Source organism: Uranotaenia lowii, chromosome 1, assembly GCF_029784155.1.
Source record: "Uranotaenia lowii strain MFRU-FL chromosome 1, ASM2978415v1, whole genome shotgun sequence".
NCBI classification, from domain to species: Eukaryota; Metazoa; Arthropoda; class Insecta; order Diptera; family Culicidae; genus Uranotaenia; species Uranotaenia lowii.
The window spans coordinates 173,449,470-173,474,685 of NC_073691.1; the positions used below are offsets into that span (position 1 = coordinate 173,449,470).

A 25,216-nucleotide genomic window follows, 5' to 3' on the forward strand; every position below is an offset into this window, starting at 1 on the left:
GATCGAATTTGAAGTTAAACTATGAGAAAATCGAATAAGTGGGTCATAAAATAGTTAAAACCATTTAACAGATGGTAATCTTCGGTTCAGATGATATATGGTGTTTTCGATATGAACAGTCGGCCAGCCAACAAGCTGCGTGCTGTAGTTGTATAAATCGAGGTGTATACATCACCTGTATTGTTAAGGCGCAATTATGCAATCTATACTGAAATCCTTATTATTTTCATAAATCAAGAGGTGTCCTGAAAAATCCTGATTTTTAACCTCGCGTTGTCCTGATTTTTTATGAAACCACCTGGCACCCCTGCTCTGCGTTCTGCTCGCTCATTCGTAATCAGGGTTGCCATTTGTTCAAGATTGAAAATAAAGGTGCTTGAACAAAAAAAGTTTGTGAATGTCTGTAAACAAAAAAAGAAGCGTGGTTGGAGAGGGGGGGGGGGGGTGTAGGGGTAGGGAATTTGGGTATAGTAAAACATAGCAAACACACTTTTCTACTACGTACCATACCGATCTTACTTTTTTTTTACGACACTTTACCGTCCTTGTGGCATTCGTGCCTGCATAGTTAATATTTTAAAAAGTTTTTTGGATTTTGCAATTTTCAAAAATTCCAAGAGAGGCTTTTCACGTGAAAAAAAAACATCCAAAACAGATTCTTGTATACCGATGTTACTGAACAATTTACTTTTTATGAAAAATCGGTGAATAAATAGTAGTGCATATCTGGGGGAGGAAGACTGAAATTTGCTGTATCGTTTTCTGTATCGTTTTTTTACTGTTCGGCAAAAAGCCAGCAATTGTTGAAAAGATTTGTAATCGTTCAAATTTTAACTAGATGATCAGTTTCGTGTAGCGAGTCATGTAACTCAGTTGTTTAGGTGCTTAATTTAGATTTAGCTTTTTTTAGAACAACCATTAATCAAACCATTATTATTCATCAGCTTCAAACCTTTAACGAAATTTGAACGACTCAATACTCCTGATCATGCAAGAATTTGTCAGAGCAAAACAAAACCTAATTAAATCATTGTTTTATGCAAAACAAGTGCTTTTCAGCATCAAACAAGTTTTATTCAAAATCACTAAATAAGAGAGTAAAATTTTGAACCTTTGCACTGGTCGGATTGATGAGAGAAATTTGACGTTTGAAGATTTTTTTTTCTTTTTTTATTCAGTCTTCCTCCCCCAGGTGCATACCAGCGAGATTTCAAGCATGATCTGTCGCTAAATGATAATATTCAGTGTATTAATATTGATTTCTATATTTGATTTTGAATATCTGTGAATCTGTAACAAAAATTAGTGCATGATTATCTGAGCAATATCTGGACGAAAGTGTCAAAGTTCGTATTTTACAGGAAAATCAGGGCACCTGGCAACCCAGTTCGTAATCTTTCTTTGCACTTTGCGTGCATTCGCTTTGCTTCCAGTCTTTCGAAAACACTCGGTTTCGCTCGACGGTATTTTGTGCGGTCTCTTTGCCTTGCCAACGAATATAGGTGGATTAGCTAGTGGGTGGCTTAAGAAATTTTTCATTGATTTATTTTGTACTGCTTTTCCGTTCGGTCGAGTATTTTCTGCAATACAGCGCTATCCATATTTAAACAAATTGTTTCTCTCGCTGTTAAGGATAGGAAAGTGGAATTAAAGTGGATTCCTGACCGGATTGATTTGGTGAAAAAGGCGAATCACGTCGAAGGAAAGGGTGGTTAGAATTACGTTGTAAAATTTTGATGGGCCTGATTCTCTATCTGGTTCATCGTTGCGTGTGTATGTGTGTTTAGTGGGTTTGGTTGGGTGTAACGAGCCTATAGTAAACTATAGTATACTATAGTTTCTTTAGTTGGGTGGGGTTGGGAGGAAGTACCAGTGAGGAGAGCTTTCAATATGTACTCGCTAAATTTGAAATACTCAGAGCCCGGCTACCTTTTACTCAGACGTCGCCACATATATGAAGCAGCCGACGGCTGATCTTAATGAACTCAAAAATCAGCGGAAAAATTACTCAGACGTCAGAAAATTCGGCACTCAGAGAACTCGAGTGCTTGAAGGCGACAACTGAGTAAATGTTGATCAGTTTGTGCGAGGCGGTCGGACTTGGTTGTTACGTGGAGCAAAAAATAAAGAAAATACATGGTGAATATTAATTTTAATGTTAATTTCTAGCTATTAATCCGATATTATTTTTATAACAGGGTTCTGTGATGATGGTCCGAATAAATTTTCCATTACTTAATCTTGTACGGCATAATGGCTCCCAGACCGGGAGACGAAACCCGACGGGCGAAAAAAAAACAATAAGTTTGTGGATTTTTTTAAAAATAAATGGGTATGCACAAAATCTGGACTTTTGTTATTCACCAAATCAGTAAATCCATCATTTGTTTAAGAAATAACACAGGTTTTAACTATTCTAGCATGAAAAAAGCGGCCAAAAACCGCTTCAGAATCTTCGCGCATTCTGAGTAACCATGACTCAGTTGTCGCGAAAAGGGCTGTTAGTCAGTTCTGAGTAAAAGCCGTTTAGTCAGAACTGAGTAGGTGCGGTTTTGGCGACAACTGAGTAGCCGTCACTCTGAACTGAGTAGCTGAAAGTTAGCGAGTAAATAGTTGAGTCAAGCGAAGTTGATGTGAGAATGACATAAAAAACGATTAAGTCGATCACAGTTACTTAACGAATTACCTCGATTACCTCCAATTTACTTGATTTTGTTTATTGTAGCTGCAAGTGCCAAGCAATTTCATTTATGAAGACTTCAGGAAGGTAAATGTATCAAATTTGTCTTTTAATTAAGAAAAAGACTAATCAAGCCTTTTTTGCCTGGTCAAAACTACTATGTACTTAGTTCGAATTCATTCCTTGTAGGCCCTTGATCAACGAAAAGTTATCACGACAATTTTTTTTGATATACATATCTGTACCAACACGTGAAAAGGATCTATCTCCAAAAGTAAACAAAAACCATTTTCAGTACCTCATGATAGGCCAACAGTTGCACTACTTAACGGTAAAACCCTTTTGAGAAAATAATATTCCGTTACATTGAAAACTCAATTTGAGTAAAGGATCTATAAACATTCTAAAACCAGAACTGCCATCACATGGATATACACCCTTTACTCCGGAACATTTTTTCGCTACTACTCCGCAAACAAACTCAAAATAATCAAATCGACTCTTTATTCAACATAAAAACATAGTTACAAATGAATGCGAGCTTATAACTAAAGCTAAAAATAAGAAAATAGCAAAGGGTGTATAAACAGGTTAGACAAAATACTACGTTAGCTAGGTTCTATCTACGATAGCGAGTTGTTTTTTGATGAAAATTGATATTACTCCATTCTAACATATAGAGAATGCTTCTAAAAATTGTTTGTCTTTCATAAAAACTAAAAATTTGAAGTGATTTTTAATTAGGAATTTAAAATAGGTTTATTTTTTTCAAACGCGTTTTTCTTGATACGCTATATATGGAGATAGATGCTTTTTATGTGTTGGTAAAGATTTGACACTTTATTCAACATAAAACATAGTTACAAATGAACACGAGCTTAGAACTAAAGCTAGAAATGAGAAAATAGCAAAGGGTGTATAAACAAGGGAGACAAAATATTAAGTGAGCTAGGTTCTATCTACGATAGCGCGTTGATTTTTCTTTAAAATTGATATTCCTCTATTCTAACATATAGGGGATGCTTCTAAACATCGTTTGTCTTTCATAAAATGCAAACATTTCTAATGATTTTTAATTAGCGATTTAAAATAGGTTGTATTTTCTTCAAACGCGTTTTTCTCGATTCGCCATATATGGAGATACATCCTTTTCACGTGTTGGTACAGATATGTAATAACACTAGATCGGTCAGGATTTAAATTAGATCAGCATTGAACTATAGATTAACAATAATTGATCCTATTGAATGTTTCGGAATTCGAATTAGTTGGCTTTTCGTATCGACGATGAAAATATAATTGAAGAATTATTTTAACATTCTATTTAAAGTGTTTGCAATAAAAGAGTTCCATTGGAAACAATAATTTGTCAAAGGAATAATTCATAGAATGAAAGTTCATTACATCCCACTGCAGTTGGCACTGTGAAATAAAATGTGCATATAATTGATGGTTTACCTCTGACCAAAGTCTTGGTGTATGCGATCATTGCTCTAGCCTAGCAGTATAGCTATAGACTGGATACCTAGTATAAGTTCTGTTAAATAAAAAATTTACTCATGCACCTAATCATCATCACGCTGTGTAAGAGTCAAGCAAACCGGCCGGCCCCTGGAAAACGAGAGTTGTTTGAACTTTGAAGAAATATTAGATTCCAACTGTGGTGGGTTTCTCACAGTTTGGGTGGCACTCAATGTGCTGTAAAACGCTCTCATGTTATACGAAAAGACTTAGAAAATAAACTGGCAAACTAAATGGCTCCACGCGCGGACCTCGGCATCAACCGTTATTAGTTAGTAGTGCCGCTAGAAGCGGCAAAAACGCATTTTACGTAACCAGTCCTAGTCGCCTCTAGACCGTGGACAACGCTTGGTTTGGAAGCTGTGTGCGCTTTGTGTTTTTAATAAAGTGTGTCTTTTCATTTTTTTTGGGTCTCCCTTCCTTTCGACAAACAGCAGCTAAGCCAATAAAGTGCTCTTGAAAACAGCGGAACAATCATTTGGACTGTGTTTGATTCCATAGTCTCTAGCAAAAGTATCTCATTTTGTGGTTCCTTCAGCAGTTCACAAGCGGTTGTGCTCACAAGAAATAAGGTGGTATACGTCGATAACTGAAAAGTCTACGATTGCTACATGTATGTTGGTTACGCAGTCCTTGGACGAAGTTTGATGTCGTTCGGTGCGGTATGACGAATTAGTTTACATCTATTGTTTGTGTGTGTAAAAGTGAAAGCATAAAAAATAGCTTATAAAGCTCCATTTATTTCGGGGGTCATTCGGTCATCATCGAAGAGAAGAAGCAACGAGAGCAATCCACACTGAATTCCTTCACTGCAACCTTCCTCCAAAACAAAACATGTCAGTGGAAGACAGATTCAATGCTGCTGTAAATGTGATTCGAGGACTGCCGAAAAACGGTGAGTTTAGAATATTAAGTTTTTATTTACAATAAATATGATATTTTACTCGCTCTACCTAGACAAAAGTTATTGATAACATAGAAGCTCACGCCCCCGCTTATCAACATCTCAAACGATTTTTTTTAATCCTCAGCCTTTCCACTTATTCCAGTATCTTATCGGTTGCTAAAGCATGTAATCTTCGTTAGTTATATTTTTACCAGCCACCTAACTGGTGGATATGCTTGTTCATCAATATAGAATAACAATTTGTGCGCATTACAATATTTCTTCTTCTAGAAATCATTGATTGAAGCCAAATTAACAATCTGACATAAATACGCAAACTAAACTTTTTCGACATTTTTCATTCAAAAGACTGAGCTGTTTGCCTGGAAGGTACACCGGAGTAAGTGGAGATGGCTATTAAGGGAGTACCTATGACATTTGGAATAAGGCATTGTGTTAAATTTTGTAGAATAAAGATTTTTTTTTGTAAATTCTTTATTTAAAACGGCTCATACCTCTAGGCTTTAAGGAGCCAAACTCGTTTTGTATTCTTACAATTTAATAGCAAAGAAGAATAAAGGTTCATTATAAAATTCATGACATTTGAGTTATGTTTCTTAGAATAGTTTGCAATGGGTAACACCATTTTTAGATGCAATTTTCTCGTAAACTAGCTGACTTTTCACGACAATTTCTACATTGTAACAATCCTTACATTCGAATTTAGATATTAAGAAAAAGAAACGGTGGTTAAAAATGAAGGAAAAGAGATTTTTGTACAACACACTAAAATTTTGTCTCCGAAACCTACCTTGGGTAAGGAGAACGGCTTTATACAGACTTGATGTTTCTATTTTTTTAAATTTTCTCTCCGCTGTATTCAACATTTGTATGATGAAAGTTGAAAAAAGTACTAAATAGTTGGTTCTGGAACAAGTGTATGTTTTCGGTAAAATTGGTTCTAGTTTGTTGCAACATAAATTACCCACAATAATCATTATCCCTCATCCGTCCATAAACATTTTACCTGTTAGAATTCTTGGAATGTCAATTTGACACTCCGATTTTCATAAAATTTATAGTTTTAGATATCTTGTAATGTAACTCAGATATGTGTTCTAGCTGAACATTGTCTGGAAAACGTATTTGAGTTACTAGTTACCAGGCGCGGTCCTATGGGGGGGGGGGTTGATCGGGGTGATCACCCCCCCCCCCCCTCCCCAAGCGGCAAAAAACCGTTACGAAACACTCGCAAATGCTGGATTTTGTATAAAACTAAGAACTTTTTCTAGTAGGTGTACATTCGAATTTTCAAATTTTTCCACTCCGTGGGGGTGTTTGTTTAATAAAAAATTTATTAATCACTTAATAGCTTAAAATTGAAAAAAATTCAGTCAACCAAACTAAAACAGTTGTAACTTGCGATTTCCTGGAACGAATTCCATCAAATAACTTTTTTAAAGGTACTTATAGCGTTGAATTAGAATTTGCTGACCATATACGCTACTGGCCATAAGTTTGGGATCACCCCCTCAAAAAAAAAACACCCTAACACCTTTTCCGTTAAAATTCCCTTGTTTCTCAACCGATTTTTATAAAATTTATAGTTTTGGAAAGCTTGTAACGTGAATCAAGTATAATTCTTAGACAATATTCAGCTACAATTATTGAATTTAAAGTTATTCGAAGTCTAAGAATAAAAAACCGAAAAAAAACTAGCTTCGGGAAAAGGCTGTAAGTCAGCTATGATGAGATCGAAAAAAAATTCTCTTAAAGCCAGAGAAAGCTGAAGTTGGAAGCTATATGTTTCACATATGAAAAAAACCTAATTTTTTAAGATCTTTATCACAAAAAATGTGAAAAAGTGGTTGAAAAACGTACTTTTAAATGAGTCAATCTCCAAAGCTGTTCCAATCACAGTAGAAATTTTTTGAAAAGTAAATTGGAAAATGGACGAAACTTGTAACATTTTGACATCTTTAGATTTATAAAACATGAAACACAGATTTTTTACAGAATTCATCTCAATTTGAGATTCTCAAAAGCCCATATTTTATCTGAATTAAAGGTATCGAAACTGTCTAGACAATTGAAATTAAAAAGATAAATTTTAATTTCAGATTTATTTTTTAAATAATTTCTTACTTTGGAACGTTTTGAAAAAAAGAGCTTTGATTTTTTTTTCTCGACGTAGCAAAAATGATCGATTTTGATTTATTAATATAAAACGAATCTTCATAATTCAAACTATATTTGGTAATTTTTCAGATATTGAGAATTTTACGTTTTTAAACGTAAATTTGAAATGAAAATTTTAGATAAATATATGGAAAATGGCCAAACATTTTAAATTAAAAATGTATTTTCTCGAAATAAGTTTCTTTATTTATGTATCTTCTTCTCCAAGGCTTATTTGCTGTGATATTTTACGTCTTTCATAAGCTTTTACGCACTTATACCCCTTTGGCTCGAAGAACCTCATACATTTTGAGCCATTATCACAATCAAACAATTTTAAAAATGATCAATAGATTTTATAAAAAAAAATCCATTCTTTAATTTAAAACTTTTAGATTTAAGTTAATTAAGGAAGAAATGGTTACGATAGAGTTGTTCTGAGACCAAATTATGTTTAAAATTATAAAAAAAAATTCAATTGTGGGGATTATATGGTAAAAAAAACTACATAAAAAATGTGAAACTTAGATTATTGGTTGGAAATTGATATCAGTTATGCTTCAAATTCTATACAAAACACAAAAAAATTTTGTGTTTTTAACCTACTTCGATTAGTACTTTTGCCAAAGCTGTAAGCGGCTCGCGTTACCTGCGTATGTATGTGAGTGCAGTTGTTCACGCATTGTTTGTTCTGTATGCAAAAGTGAAATATATTTTCATCAATATATCATCACTTTTCGAGGAAGAATGACCTAAATGGGTTAAACTCCTATCAAAAACAAAAAAAAACCATCACTTTTAAAATATTACTCACAATGGTATTTTTTGCAGAATATTCGGTGATACAGACGGTACTTTTGGTACATCTCAATTGATATCTATTAAATTTTCGAAAAATACTGAAAATACTACTTCTGAAACTAAAGGTGATGGATAAAATCTGAAATCGAGTTCAGAAATTTATTTCCAAAATCAGTTTTTTGAGCATAGGCTCCAAAAAATTGCCTATGTTTTAATTTTTCCCAGGTGTGATAAAACTATTCCGTCATCTGCAACTTTTTTTCTCGGAAACAAGGCAATCGCTCAAGTTCGGAAGACATTTTTCTAATTTTTGATCAACAAGGCTGCATTTCAGGATTCACACCAATTATATCGCCGATACTGTTTTTTGCTCATCTACATAATAATATTTTAAATTTTCAGTAGAAATCCAGCTTAATAATTTAGGTCAAAAAATCCACTCTGAATCTGAAAGTTTGGTTATTTCAATTGCAATTGAATATGAATTTTCAATGAAATATTGAAGTAGTATGAAATTTTAAAAATAAACTCTTTATTCAATATGTTTTTATTTAATTCAAACATTTATAAAAAAAAAAGCTTGAAAATATCGAGAGCATGAAGAAATCATACATATTTTTCACCTTTTTCATAAATAATTCGTTGCGAATTAGTTACTTTTTCTTTGGATTCAGTTCCAACAAAATAAAAAATCTAGTATGAGAGCTTAAATTTCAAGAAAAAACAAAAAAAAAAAAAAAAAGTTCCACAAGCTTCATATCTAAGAATATGATTTTGATGATCTTATTTTAAAATTAAATTTATATCTAAAAATTGAAGAATTTGAACAAGAATTTAAAATAAATCGATACTTTTGTTTTGAACAACGATTCAGCAAAATACTTCGGAAAAAAATGTTCAGTTTTTAATTCATAGTAATTTTCAACAAACACTTCTCTCAAATAATTGTTTGGAATCGATGCAAAATGACAATCATTAGTATTTTGGTGAGGGTCTTATCCTGATATGAAGATTCCCAGTAAAAATATTGTGGATAACTTGAAGATTTTTTAACATTTTCTTCTACGAAAATGTGGGTTTAGTTTTCATTTGGGAAACGACATTTATATTGGAAAATTCTTTACAGAATTCTTGACGCTATAATTTTTAAACTGCCAAATGTAAAAATTACAAAAAATATCTTTCTATCGACACTTTTACGCATGATACAGTTTATACATTTTTTTTTGCTCTACAGGATATTCTCCAACATAGGGGAGATAAGGGCATAACGAGCACCCAGGGTATAATAAACACTACTCTTTTCTACGAAAGTACGTATTTTCTTAAATAAATTTTCATGAGGGTTTGTCTCGTACTTCCTATAGCATTTATTTTTCACAAAAACATGAATATCCTTATCATATTTGCAGAGATATTTAAAAAAAAAACAGCTAGGTTCTTAAGTAACGATAATATTATAATTTTTGAGCATCGCGAAATAAGCTCTTATGATCTTAAAATCACCTTGATCTATAATACACGCATTGCAACGTGATGTACACATTGTTTCTCAATTTTTACCATCATCAAATTATTGATTTTTTACTTTTATCAAATTTAAAACACGTTTTTACTTAAATTTGTTGACTAGGGGCATATAGAGCACTATATTATCGAGATACGATAAGCATTTTCTGCCGTATATGCTAGCAGCGAAGTTCATTTATAGAGCCACAACTTGACTAGTTTACATCCGACGATTTAGCCTATTGGTAAGGTGTCGGAGAGGTTATCAAAAGAATAGAGTTCGATTTCTGTTCGAGGTGATTTTTTTCCATTCACAATTCATGATCGATTTTTTTTATTGTTCCATTATACGGCAAGTAGCATCATCCGCCAAACAAAGCACATAATGTATGAGCGTGCGTGAATTGTTTGTATTCTACAAACAGACCTTGATTATTTTGTTACTGCTTTGTTTGAAGAATCTACGACTCACCTGACTTCAACGAGATGAATTCGCTGCTAGATTCCCCGGCAGAAAACGCACATCTTGCCCTGATTAATGGTGCTCGTACTGCCTCAGGGGGGGTTCTCATTATGCCTCCACAGTGGCTGGTTTTCAGCTTTTTTTTAATTTTTTAAAATGCATTTTTTAACGTTTTCATTAAGTTTTTCACGTTTCAGCCCGTTAGGAAATAGGCTTTTCAAGTGTCTGAACACGAAACAATAATGTAACCTCCATATTATAGCTATTTTCTATGGTTAAATAAGCGTTTTTCTTAAGGTGGCCATTATGCCCTTATCTCCCCTATCAAATACTTTATTGCTATAGCAAATTTAAATCAAATAAACAATGTTCAGAATTTACTGAATCAAAGACTTTAACTGATCATAATTGATCTGAACACTTAATTTACTTTAATAATGTAACTTAAATGTAATGATTAAAAGACTAATAAAGACATATTAAAAAAAAATCAAATACGAGATATCTCGTTTTTTTTGCTTGCTGCGAGTGTGCTACACTTGGATGCATGCCCTAAGTTTTACAATAAAAATATATTCTACAAAATTAAACGTAATAATTTCGGTAACTCAAAGATACTAAATTTATAGAATTCGGTCCAGTAGTTTTTGAGATAATGTAAGCCAAATATTGATGTTTTTGGGCTCAGATTTCTTCGTTGTCCTTGATGTGTTAAAAGGTTAACCATATAAAACTTATGCTTTTTATCATTAAAACATTAAATCCACGCTTCACTTATAATCCTACAGTGAAAATAGAAGAGCTTAACCCTTTCCTTCCCATGGTAGCACAGGTGATCCACTACTTTGAACAGCTCGCATTTGAGCTGTGCGCTTTGGATCAACACCATTTTCTCACCGAATGTGTAGATATGAGTGAAGAAAGATTGCACGAAATTTGAAGAAATTCGATTCGCTAGGTTATGCTCGGCAGATCAAAAGCTGTAAAAACGTCGGTTTTTTTTCGAATTTAAATCAAGTCGTCATTTGTTGTTCAATAACTTGGCAAGTTTTTATAATTTTCCTCAAATAAAAATACTGAAGTGTGATCACTGGTGATACACTGGGAACAAAACGTACTTTTCTTCTGTTAAAATGACCACATGTCTCGAAATATTTGTAAAAGTTCGTAGTTTTTTCGAAAAACGACATGTTTTGTTTTGCTGGCGCAAAGTGTCATGGCGGCCATTGTTCAAGGCAAAAATGAAAATATTAAAAATTTCAATGATTAGACTATCGAGGGATGGATATAACAATGAAGTTTTTTACCAAATTTTGTGATCAACGAGGTGATGAAATTCCATGTTTTTTTTTTGCAATTATTTCTTGTTTTTCATTTACACCCTAGGTGTTGTTATCTTCCCAATGGAGCATATATGATCCACCTCAAAACCAAAATTTATCGAATGGATCATTAAAGTTGCTTTAAATTATGCATCTTTTGTTCTAGAACTTAAGTTGAAAATCAATATTTCTATTTTTAAAACGTAAAAAACCTCGTGGGAAGGAAAGGGTTAACACATTAAAGACCGGGAAGAAATCTAAGGCGGGAAACATCGAACTTCGGCATTCTATATCTCAGAAACTACATGGATCAAATTTAACGAAATTAGTACCTTTTAGTTACCGAAAGTGTTGTGTTAGATTTTCCTAATATAGTTTCATTATTAAATCTATAATATTTAAATTATACTTCTAAATATACCAAACGCGCGACGAGCCAAAAAAGGGATACCTCGTATTTGGTTCGCAAGATGTTAATAGTGATATGAAAAAAAATCCTATGAACGAAAGTTTACCTTGAAATGGCGTCCCGAATAATGTTTTATGCAAAAGAGCTTGTGATATTTAAAACATCGCTAAAATTTCATTTTCATTTCATTTTCATTTCAAATTTCATTTCATATGCTTTATCAGTTTCTACATAAAGATAATTTTTACTACTATTATTACAAAATCATTTCCTCAAAAACAGTAATAGATGAAAAAAAATTCTAATATATAGAAAACAAATGTCTGCTCATGTACACATCGATTTCAGAAACATAGGGGAGAACGGGGATATTTGATCCCCTTTTCTCATTTTTATCATATCTTTTTGAAAAAATTGAGCAACTCATCGACTTTTACATTTTCTGTCAGGGTGTAATTTCAAGCTTAATTGCTCCAAAAGTTGGAACGATAGATGAACTAGAAGCATTGTCGTGGAAGTAAAAATATTGCGATATTTTTGAAGTTAAGAGAGACTTGATCCTTTATTGAAGGAGACTTGATCGTTCATTCCGGGGGCTCTAATACTTGGAAAAAATCAAACAAAATTTCAAAAAAAAATGTCAATTGACTATTTTGGTCATGTTTTTTTTCATTTCACAATTTTTAAATGTCAGAAGAAAAAATTTAAAAAATTTGTCTCAACCCTAGTGTCATTGGCATTGCATACTTTAAGGCGCTATTTTCTGAATTTAAGAGAAAATCAACTTCCTTAGCCCTTTTTGCCAGACAATTATTGTATAAATTTCAGTTATTGGATAAATAATCGTAATCTTGTGATCAGCAATGATCACGATTTTTTTAGAAGATAAAATTACCTTTTTGTAAATAGTGGAATCAATTGAATCAATATGAACATTTTAGAAAATTTTATCTGAAAAATGTTGAGAGTTTACCATTGCACACTGGTACAGAACAGCAATCTAGCGGAACTAAATTAATGGCGCCCAGGGATGAAAAGATAGACTTTTAATGTCTTCGCCAACATTGCATAATTTTACAAGGCGCATACCTTGAAATAAAATATAGATTCGAGGGGTCCATCATTAGCAAGATAAAAATGCTAACTTTTTTGTTAAGCATTTTAGAGCTTTGGTTTCTTCTACAAAGTTGTTAATATTAACAAAATACATAACTTTGCTGAACAAGTCAAAGTTCTACAATTTCATTCTAAGGAGTTACAATGAAATTAAGAAAAAAAACCTTGAAAAACAGTTTTTTTTAATCTGAAACGTTGTAGGTAAGACAAAACAATTTTAAGTCTTCGAAACAAAGTTGAAAAATGTTAAGTTCTACAATCTTTAGTACATTATGATGTGTTTTGAAATTGCTGAAGCGCTGTAGAAAGCATTTAGTGTAATATATTAACGATTTTCAAAGAAAATTTTATCGAATTGCGCAAATTTCGCACCATCAGCCAATGTTGATTTTATTTTTGGTGTTAAGAGAAATCATTACCAGATAAAACTAGCGTGGAATTCGGTGGAACTCGAAGCAATTTTAAGATTGAAAATCTAGTATGTTGTTCACAAATATAACTTTTTTTAGACACTTTATTAGTTTCTTAGTTTCTTTGATGCAATTAACTTGCAGAAAAAACCAGTGTGTTACCAGTGTGCATTGTTTTGAAAATATGGTATTATGAAGTTCATATTACACTCTAACGATTTATGTATAGGAATATATATTTTTGTTTAAATTTTCTCATGTAAGAAATATTTTAAAGTGATAAAAAAAGATCTTCAAGTCGCATTTTATGAAAATTTTAAAAAAAAGTTCAATAACTCTAAAATTATTTTGTTATAACCTAGTTGTTTTGCACCATTAAGCACATTTTTCTAGAACATTGGATACTAGTAAGTCATTCCAGTTTCGAGATATAGCTAAGGAATCAAGTATCCCCAGGGATCAAGTATCCTCATTCTTCCCTAAAGCATGGGTCACTACAAATCTGGACGCATTAAAACGGGTCTATCTCGGAGCTCTTTAAACGAAATAAAAATGTTTTGTACTTGAAATGTAGGGTTTTTATTGCACTTTAAAGGAAAAATAATAAAAAAATTATTCCGATGTTGTTTTGATGAATTTTCGAACTTTTCGTTGAATATCACTCATTATAGTTTGAACACCCTATTCGCTGACGCCATTTTGTTCCACAATCTCTTCATCTCTGTTGCATCCCGAGTCGTCCTACCATTCTTCTTCATCTTCTGCTTGACAATTGCCCAAAATTTTTCGAAAGAGCGGAATTGAGGACAGCTGGGTGGGTTGATGTCCTTTTCGACAAAATCCACCCGTTGGCCCAATACCCGTGTAGAACCTCCTAGCTGTAGTGGCAGCTTGCCAAATCTGGCGAAAACTTAACTAGTGCTTTGTGAGATCTAATGTACGAAAAAAAAGTTTTTCAGGCATTCCTCCTTGTAAATTTCGGAGTCCATGGTCTTGTTTTTCGCAAAAAACCGTAATTTTTCGTCCGCAGATGCAAATACCTTGCCAGATCAAACACTTTCTTGCAAACTTATCAGCAAAAACGAATTTGAAGTTGCCGGGGACATCACCATGACCAGTGCAGTGCACCACTGCAGTGGCTTTACATAATTTTTGGCCAGAAAGCTGCCCAAAATCCATCTTCACGTACGTTTCGTCATCCATGAGGATGCATCCGTCGAACTTCGTTTGAATCTTCTTGTATAACTTGCGGGCACGTCCTTTGGCTACTAAATTCTGCTTCAATGTCCGGTTTGGTTGATTACTGGTCCGATAGGATCGTATTCCTTCGCGTAGACGAATTCTGCTGACGGTGCACCGGTCGGCGTTGAATTTCTTGGCAATGTCATAGTCCGACTACCCTGTGTTTTCCTTGATCGTTCTCAACACCTTCAAATGCAGTTTCCGATCCTTAATTCCACTATGACGCTTGGTATGAACCTGCCGATCTATAGTACGCATCTCACAGACCCGTTTGAGAACGCTACACACAGTTGATTTGACCATTTTTAACGATTTCGCGATTTTTGAATCCGACCACGTCGGGTTTTTGACGTGGTTGTTCAAAATTTATTTTCATTTCGTGGCTTCCATCACGTGTAACTTTTTCGAAACCAAACGAATCGTAATGAAATTTTCAGCACTGGTAGAAGAAACATTCCTCTACAAAGTGCTGCCAAAACATTCCAGATCCGACAACTAGGAGCACTATGGTAAAATAAATAGTGCGTCCAGATTTGTAGTGATCCATGCTTTAGCTATTGGAATAGTGGATAGAAGAAATATACTCCTTAGTATGCGCATTTAGCCCACCTTTCCCCTACACAGGTAAGTCGGATTCAAATGAACCGCGCAACTATCGTACACGTACGAAGTTCTCAAAGCACAAAATCGTCTTCATCCTGAGTTAGGCCACGGGGTTTGCATGCGCAAATGTGCATGGCGTATTCATAAATGCCACTTATTTGCCTGTTAACTCTTGATCGCCCGCTACTTGCGCTTCACGAAACTTAAGCTCCAAGTGGTAGGTTATTATTACAGTCAAGGTCACGCCAGCGGAGTCGTTTTTTTGTTGGCTGACCGGTTTTTCGTTGTGTTGGTTTACCATCAACCGTCATACTGCATCACTGTTGTCCAACTGGAACGCCACCAGAGCCGAATATGTTTGTATGATTTGGCATTGTAAGAAACGCTATGAGCACATCATTACAGCTGTTTTAATGACTTAAGGAGCGGATTACTCGAGAAAATTACCTTTGAGGAAGTGATCCAAGTGAGTAAGGTACATCTTCTAGAAAAAAAAGATAAAAATGTAAACAGTTTTAGACAGTCACCGATAGTTGATTACACGATTGGGCGGACTCTAGAACGAAGTTCAGTTACGCATGAAGTGCACTCAAGTTCTCTACTTTCAGATCTGACGAAGCAGTTTAGAATGCACTGGTACCATAATTACTAACATAGTTACTCTACAGAAGGTGCACTTGCAGCTGTTCCCAACGCTATTGAGTCTTTGCATAAATTCAAGACATTCTAATGGCACAGCGATAGATTTTTACCACCGCCCGGTCGAAATGTGCTTGCCTCTAGCGTCTAGCCAATTTAGAGGTTTGGACCATAGTTGTGGAACACCCATTAGAAGATTGAGAAGGGTTAAAAAAAAACAACAAAGTTGGTAACGAAATCGCTTTTTTAATTGCATATTGCACGACCTAACGTTCGTTTGGTAATCCATCTAACCTTTGCCCATTGAATAATGCAACGTATATAATGTTGATAAAACCAACTGTCAATGGATACCTTTTTGCTGCTTAATTTGTTCGTTTATCGGTGGTTGTTCAATTGGAAGTGTGCATTTGAAATTCCAGAAATCAAATTGCTCCTCCGGAAAAAAAGATCTCATTCAAATATCGGTCTCGTTGCGCAACCCCTTCCTGTAGTCCGATTTCACCCAAAGGTCCAAGACTTTCTGATAGACTGTGTAAAATCAAGTGTCAATTTCACACTGCTGACTAAATCTGCTATATCTCTCTTGTTTCTCAACTGATTCGTACAAAAATTATATTAGGTTGGGGAGTAAGTTCGTAGCGTTTACGAATATTTCGATTCAAATAAAAAACCTTAACTATCTCACTAAGTAAATCAATCATATGTTTGCCAATACTGTTTGAAACCTCTTCCTACCTCTCAACCAGGTTGTTGATGTCATTCAGTCAAATACCGCCTGTTCTGGGACAAAAAAAAAATGTTGAGTCAGCTTTTGAGGAGCTCATTGATATTGTATGTTACGCCCTCCCTTTGGTTTGGTAGGGAACGAAAAAGGCGGTAGTCGGTCGGATGTTGAAAGATTTCCCATTAGAGCTCTTGTATAAAGCTTAGTTCATTTAGAAATGGGACAGGTATGAAGGCGTGTTTCTTTGAAAACCATTCGTTTGATCGAAAAACTTTCTAAAGAGGAAATGATGGTAATCTTATAATCACTCATAGAAAAATTTGAAAAAAATATTTCTTTAATGATTAATGTTTGTTGTTAGGAGTACGTAAGCCTATCAGTTATAAACTATGCAAGAAATATTTATACTTTATTCTTGGTATCTCCCATCGGTCGGCGCACACTTTTTACAGTAATGTTATTGATCATTTTTTATCACTTGCTTCCTATTTGGTAGAAACTGGGGACAATTTAGTGGATTAAGTTGTTTCGAATTCAACAAGACTTGATTATTTTTGTGCCACTAAAACACGTTTTCACTCGAATGCCTGCATTCAAAATCTGACAAAAACATTGTAAAATCATCATAAAATTAATTTCCGATTAGTTTAAATCATAGTTAATGAAGTAATCGAACAAGACTACTCTTTTTGAGCTTTTAAAAACATCGAAAACCAAAGTTTTCTTCTCGAAAATTTAGTTTTTTTTTAATCTACAGGAGCAGAGTCCTGCCAAATCATGATATTTTTCCCAAAACAATCAGCAAATATAAACTTCATTCTGTTAGGAACCTTGAAACAAACAGAGATATTTCAGCATTCAACCGCCGTAATTTGTAGAAATTTGTTTTTCTTTCCTTCAAGTTTTGTCGTCCGTCAAAACTCATCTGTTGCATTAGCTTGGCACTGGCTTTACAACTTCAAGCTCTGAAAGTAGAAAAAAATTGTGGTTCGAGGTTTGGTTTACATGACTGGCTGCTGGGCCGAACTTCTAGCCTCTCAGAGAAATATTAACTGGACATTTCAGCGATATATACTTAATTTTTCGCTTATTCATTATTTCAAATCCTGGTATAAATTTTGACTTTCCTGATGAGCTTTAGGTAATCGTAGTTTTTGATCTTGTGCTGCAACACTTGGTTTAGTACTTTTTACAGGCAATCCAACGCTGTCCAATTTTGTATGTCCGATAACTAAAAATTCAGTTATAACCGTTAGAAAGTGCCCCATTTCTCAATGACAGGCTCGTGTGGAGAACCCGTCCATGGGGAGAGGGGGGGGGGGGGGTTCGAATTTCAATTTTAGCTAGAAATAATAACAATACCAAAAATGCACAATAAATAAGGAAATTGATTTCTAAACCATTTTCTTACCTTCACACAAATTCGAAAAAATAATACGATTCAAAATAAATCAATGTTTCAAATCAATGTAAGTTTCGGTAAATTGCAAAAAAATTTTTTTGAAAAGATTATATTTATTCTTAACTAGAAATTTTAAGTCCATATTTTCCATATGAAACACCAGAAAACAAATGCGAATAAAAATTTCTAATTAAACCAGAATCAGTGCACAGAAATTGAATACATAAAATATAACATCAGATTTGAAAAGATATTAAATTCGAATTCTAAAATAAATTTCAGATCAGGTCAGAAATTAAACATGAATATTTTACTTAGCAAAATGGTAATAATTGTTTTTTTTTATGATTTTATTGTCTAGGTTCACATAGTAGATAAGTAAAATTTGTAACTATTTACATCACGGTCGATTTTCGGTGTTTCTATAATATAACAAATCATAGCAGCGAACTGTTGAAGAAAAAGTTTTCTAGTATTTCCTCGGAAACTTTGTAAGTTGGGAAATATCCAGTCCATTTTTGAAGACTCAAGGTCCTTCTATCGACGCTAGAGAATAGGTTCCTCTGGTAATTCCATAATCTCCTGGTGTCGCAACAGCCGAATATGAAGTGCTCCAAGTCATCAGTAATTCCAGGACATAGGTCGCAATAAGGATCTGCTCACATGTTTCTCCTGAATAAAAGCTCGTTGTTCCCTATTTTGTTATGAACGACCAAGAACCACGCAGACCGTTGATGGGATGATAAATATTTGGAGTGGATGTTTTTGAAGATCGTTTTCCATTCCGTTGTGGATTGTCTCTTACGATTTTCGGGTTTTTCAGTCTTTGGAGATAGAATTGGTAGATACCGGATGAGAATGGCGAACGACGTAGGGTATCTGATAAGTACACAGATTCTTGTACAATGGTTCTGACGTGAGAATACTTCCTAGGAATTGCAGATACGTTCGGCGGACTAACATTATTCTCCAAGTAGCTCCACATAAACTGTACATCTGATCCAGCTCGTAGAAGTCTATTCACCATAAATTACATTCTATTCATTATAAATTACATTTCGTTTCTTTATTTTCAATTGAAGAGATGAATAAAAAAATTTCTGTATCATTTTGAATTTGAAATATTATTCAATCATGATTTGAAAAGTAAATTTTGTATATGAAAAAAGATCCATTATGAACTTTACAGAATTTATTCAAAACACATAGATGATGATTGAATTTAATTTGATGAAAGAAGAAAAAAAATATTCCAAAAGTGCCAGGAATCATAGTCAGTGATAAATTTTGCTATTATATTAAAATTCCTCCAGTTATCAAAATAAAAGGCTACGAAAGGTTATGATTGACTGAAGTTTACAAAAATAACTTAAATATTTTAAATACAACATGTTCAATTTATTATCACTGACAAAGAACAGGTTAAGCATTGAATGATTTCTTGAATAATCGAACACGAAACTTATATTAATAAAAATAAGGAATTCAAAGTTTTTTTTTGTAAATATTCAAAGCACAATGTAAATACTAATTTAGCCAGCATTACTCATTAAATTAAGCTTAAAATTAACTATTTCGAATCATTTTTCGAATTTTTCAAAGATCTTTCAAAAAACTATGATCGGTTCAAAAAAAGGATTAAAAATAATAAAATTAGTTAAACGTTTATAAATTTTCCAGTGCAGTTATAGTTTAAAATTTCTAGCTATGAATATTTTTTGGTCGTCTATTGAATAATTGTGTCCTGGAAAGGACGAAAGCAAGAAACATAGTTTTTTTTACTAAAAGTTAAGATTTATAGGCTTCCAAGATTATGTTTTCATTCCTGATTTTTTTTTTTGTGAAAATTTAAAATACTGTACAAATTGTTAAATTTGTTTGAAAATAAATATGAAATATTGATAAAATTTATCTGCATTAGGCGGCATCCATAAATTACGTAACGCAAAAAATGCAATTTTTTGACCCCCTCCTCCCCGTATGTCACAAATCGTAACGCTTCGACGAATCCCCCAATGAAAATTACGTAACGCTGATAATAACCCCCCCTCCTCCGATTTTCTCATGTTTTTAAATATTGATTTTCGATGAGCAAAACAGATTTGAACCTAAATTTTTTTAATGTTCTTTAAAACGGAATTATTATCGATCAGAATCGCTTCTTAGTACTCATTGATGAAAATTCTCTGATAAAAAATTTGAATGTCTTATTACGAGTTGCTCTGTGCTTGTAAACTGATGATCTACCTTGTTTACTTTATTTTGTTCAAAGAGCATAACTTGTTACGCAAAATATACTCCACTTAGTAATATTCGTCGGAATAATCAAAATTGCATTTTTTTAATCAATTAAGAAAAAATATAGTCAAATTTCCGTCTTAAGGTTGAATTGAGTTCTTGGGGATAAATGTACCCAATATTCGGTTTTCCAACGGTTATTTCACAGATATTTGATACACATTTTAAGGAATCTAGGAATCTCAGAATTTTCAAAAAGGAAAGGTTACAATCCAATTCAATCATATTGAAGCTCACAAATTTTAAACTGATTTTAGTTTGCATATCATTCTGCTAAAATTGCATGACATCAAAATAGCTGCAATGAAACTGAAATTTTTAAGGAAAAATCGTTACGTAACGATGAGCATACCTCCCCCCCTCCCCTATGTCACAATTCGTAACGATAGCGCTTACTCCCTCCCCCCCCCCCCCCCTAGGAGCGTTACGTAATTTATGGATGCCCCCTTATCGGTAAAAGTTAGGTTTTTTAAGTAATAACATTTCAAGAATGTGGAAATGAAAATTAGTTCCATGAGGAACAATTTGATGGCATATGATGAAAATGCCTCTAATAAAATTCTACTCATTCATTTTGAGTATCTATTAAATTCTTTTAACCTTCTATTCTTTTTTTCAATAACTAACGGTGATGAAAATGATAAGATTTAACATTTTAGAAAGAGTTTTTTTTTCTAAAAACGTCCTACTTTTTGAAATCTTTTTTATGGAATTTAATTGATAACTCAAGAGACAGTTTTTTATATATTTTTTTCGCAGTAGTCAAAATTACTTGAAGAAAGTTGATAAAAACCCTTATATAATTTTATGTCAAAGTTATGTCAGAAAAGATCAGATTTTTCTTAAATAATTTTGACCTATTTCCAAAAGTTTCGGGGTACCATAATTAATCAAAATTAGCTATTTTCTCACCTCAGAAAAATGTGAATTGTGGCCTTGTGTAATTCATCTAAAACCCTTTTGTATGTAGAGTTAAAAATTTAGAAGATCAAAGAACACAATATAAAATTATCGCTGAAATTGCTCACTTGAAAATATTTCATATCAGCATATAATTTGTAATGATATAACAGTTTTTTTATTATCAAAATGTTAAGTAAGAAAGTAATGGATGAACTTGTTTAGATACACTTCCCTAGACAAAAAAAAACAATTTTGAAGACGAGGTAATGTTTAGAAATTTGATTGTAAATCGAAATTGACAATTAAAAATAAGTTAAAATTCGTGAAGGTTATAAACTGTCGTAAAATGAAATGTCTTAGGCCTAGAGTGACTAAGCCTATGAGCCGAATTTCTGAAATTTTTTAACACACCTTTTTGGATGAAGTCATTTCACATTACTACGGTGAATTCATTTCTAGAAATGAAAATTTTACTTGGAAAAATTTCCATGGGGGGAGGGTGTGGGGGTTGAACCCCTAAACCCCCCAGTGCTGGTGCAGTCCCGAAAAAGTATGGTTTGATCACGTCGATGCCTTTTAAGTTAAGTGGCATTGTTGACAAATCCGATCTTTTTTTTTCATCAAATTTTATCAGCCCTCCGTTGCGGTGGCAAATGTAGTCAAAGTCAAGGTTGTGATAATCATTCTTTTTTCCGTTATGCAAAGTCGAAGGAAAAAAAGTCGAAAAGACATGTTTCGGAAACGAGGACGTAGATTAGTTACAAATTGCTAATTGAAAAAAAAATCACTTACCTATGTTGTAGACTGATTTGAGGTAATTTTTGAATTTTTCCAATCCTGGGGTCTACAAATCCTTGTAATGGTTGAAAACTCATCCATGATTTTTCGCAAATTTTTTAAGTAACGTTTTCATGAGTAAATTTTTACTTTTAGGTTTGTATGGAAAAATTCAATTTTTTTTTCTGAAAAATTTACTCATGTAAAAATTACTTACATTACAGTACTACCACATACTGTTATAATGACTCTGTTATCAACCATAAAGAAAGCAATGGAAATTTATATTTAATAAGCGTTGTTTTTATTACCTCTGCCGAGGAGATTTTAAACTAAAATGGGCTTGTTATATGAAAAGGTTGCTCACCCCTGTGGTATTGAAAATTAAAATCAACATTGCATTTGTGGCTTCAAAATTCTGTCTAATATATCTTCATTTTTTTAACCGAGTTTACAAGTTTAAAATGATCGAAATTTCGAGTCCTCGCTAAAACCGGACCAGATCAGTTCAACGAACCAGTTTTTCCAATCGACATCATAATGCATCTGAGATGACGAAACGTGTTTGTTTTTTTTAACGGTACGAAGCGATCACACCACACCTGCCGCGCTTATTTCAATAAAAGTAACGTGCTGACAGTAGACATTTGAATATAGGGTTGCCCAAGAACTGCGTAACTGTTTCACATTGAAAAGTCTTGGAGGAAATGTTTTCCCCTCTCTGTTGAAATTTGGATGAAAGAAGACATTTTTGCATATTTAATCATCTAGAAAATTCAAACAAGCTTGAAATGAAATCCATTTAAAAATTAAAAATCTCAATCCATTGAAAAGGGTTGTATACTATTTACCGGAGTTTCATTTATCGGACTATACTATTAACCGCAACCATCAACTGGAACTACAATTTGCCGGATTTGCTCTTATATGTATAGACTTGGGCTGTGCTCCATTTCCACGCAAAGCAATTCCCCATGATGAAAAATCCACAGCATTTCAAGCGCCAGAAAAAACTTAGCCCTTAACATTAGTCTAGGTCTGCCGGAGCTTCATAGGTCTGCGTAAAAGCTAAGGGTAATAATCGCTCAGCTCGTTCGCCACGCGACAGCTTGAAGGACAATATACCTATGTCTTTCAAGTTCAAACGTGCAGCGTGAGGAGTCGGCTACCAAAAAGATTTTTAAAAGGCACACTGGTTAATATAAAATTAATTAAAGTACCCAAAGCTTTAACAATTTTATATTTCTGGGTATTTTTTTCATTCTGGAAAAAAGTCTTCTGGGCAAAAGTTTTTTGGTAAACGGGATACAATTATAGATTTTACTTAAACATTCTAAATCCGGTAAAGTGCATTCTGGTTAATGTCAGTCCGGCGAATTATTCATTCTGGTAAATATCAGTGCGGTTAATGGTAAGTATTTAAAAATGACAGGCTTGGCTTGCTATAGCTTTCAATATTCTTATTGTGGACGTTTCGGCTTCTCAATTAAAATATTGTTTAAAACAGTACATTTACTTAATGTCCTACGTTTCGACCATGATCTTGGCAATCATCAGGGAAATCCTAAAAAAATTGTTATATTTACAGAAATATTTTCTGCTTAACATTTTAAATGTGTTCTACATACAGAGTGTGTACTGTTTGTGTTTATTGCATTTCTTACGGCTGATTTCTTGTTGGATTCTTCGAACGTATTTTTAACATAAATAACTATCAGTGTTTTTTAATTTGTTTTAATATGTCCGTGTAATAGCGTTAACTTCTTGTTGTCTTTGTCATTTTTATTATCTGTGGTTTGTTTTTAAAGTGAAATTGGTCTGTTGTGTTTTTCTGTTGTGATAGTATGTGTGTTATATTGGCAGGGCTGGTAGCGAATCACTTTTTAGTGACTTGGTCACTTTTTTTGGGTCAGTCACTGAAAAGTCACTTTTTTCATCATTTGGTCACTAAAGTCACTTTTTTCTGAAAAATGGTCACTTTTATCACCGAAAGTCACTTTTTTCACCGAAATTAACCAATGAAAGAGTAATAATGAAATGAAATAGTAATCAGTCAGTCATAATTTTTTTTCGCCTCCGGCGGAATTTCGACATGAATCACCCTTGGCTTGAGACATTTCGATCCACGACATTATTTGACGTACATGAATTGAAACTAACTTTGATTGTAGATTTTAATTTTTAGTTCAATCAACCTTTTGTATTGGAACTCAAAACTTGATATACAAAAACCCTATATCGTCTTTAGAATGGGTTTTTAATAAGATGTGTAACTATGATTGAGATTGAAACGAACCATTTTTTTTATTAAAAAAATATTTTATGTCATAACAAATGTTATGTTGATATGAAATATACTTAAAAAAAAACAATTTCATACTCAATTTTATTTCGTGCTTTTTGTTCTTCTAAATACTTAAAAGAAAGGGTTTTAAAAATTTACACAAGGCCACAAAATTTACATTTTTCTTAGGTGCAATGAATTTAAACGGTAATTTCAACTAATTTGAGTTCCCGAATCTAAATATGTATGCAATATTTCCATCAGCTTTTGTTATTCAAATGACTTTTGAAAATTATTTTAAATCTTTAGAGAAGTTTCTGCACTTTTTTTACAAAAACTCAAATCAAAAACATATTATTTAAAAATAAAAGTTTTATATGGATTGATGAGCTTTGAATAGAATCAAGTTTCTACGCTTTCTGCTGTGATGTCAAAAATACTTGTAATGACATTTTTCCATAATTAGTTATCTATCAATGTTTGATTTTACTAGTAATAAACTCTTTATCGCCAAAACTAAAAGTGTTTGGCCGAATTTGACAAAATTTCTAGTTTAGGACACTATTTACCAAATCAATAATTAAAAAAAAAAAAAAGCACCAAAATGGTTATAGTGAAACATGTTTATTGAAAAAACTCCTCCTGAAATGTTTTTAAAAACTAATCTTTTTTATTTCCATACTGTTTTTTTTCAATTTTCAAATAAATTCACCGAATTTTATTGTACAGTTTTTTTTCAATCTTCTAATCAACTTGCCGGATTTTTTTAATCAAACTTTTTAAATTTTTAAGACATATTTTTGACAATTGTTTCCTTGTTTTTAAATTCTGAATTTTCGTGTTCTTCAACCATAAGCCTATAACTCCAAATTTTTAATAATAAAACATAATTTAAAGCTTCTGTTCTTTCAGGACCCAATATTTTAATCAAACGAGACAAAATACTCAGAGCTTGTAATTTCAAGCTTAAAAACCGGCGATTGAAAATTTAAAAATTTCTTATTAATATTTGTTATATGAAATCATGTTTTTTGGATCGATCATGA

The 25,216-nt window shown here is 33.0% G+C and overlaps 1 protein-coding gene across 10 annotated transcripts in view; it reads left to right on the top strand.

Moving 5' to 3' along the window:
• The first annotated feature begins 1,414 nt into the window (after positions 1-1,414).
• LOC129755323 (acyl-CoA-binding domain-containing protein 5) overlaps positions 1,415-25,216 on the top strand; it is a 36,681-nt gene continuing 12,879 nt past the window's right edge. Inside the window, exons 1-2 of one of the 10 annotated variants that reach the window (XM_055752342.1) lie at positions 1,415-1,514; positions 4,740-5,096. In XM_055752342.1, coding sequence (XP_055608317.1) covers positions 5,036-5,096 — 61 coding nt within the window. In that variant the 5' untranslated portion in view covers positions 1,415-1,514; positions 4,740-5,035. Of the gene's footprint in view, positions 1,712-4,635; positions 5,097-25,216 lie in introns of all 10 variants that reach the window. The other 9 variants (XM_055752273.1, XM_055752492.1, XM_055752410.1 and 6 more) reach the window with 9 other exon arrangements.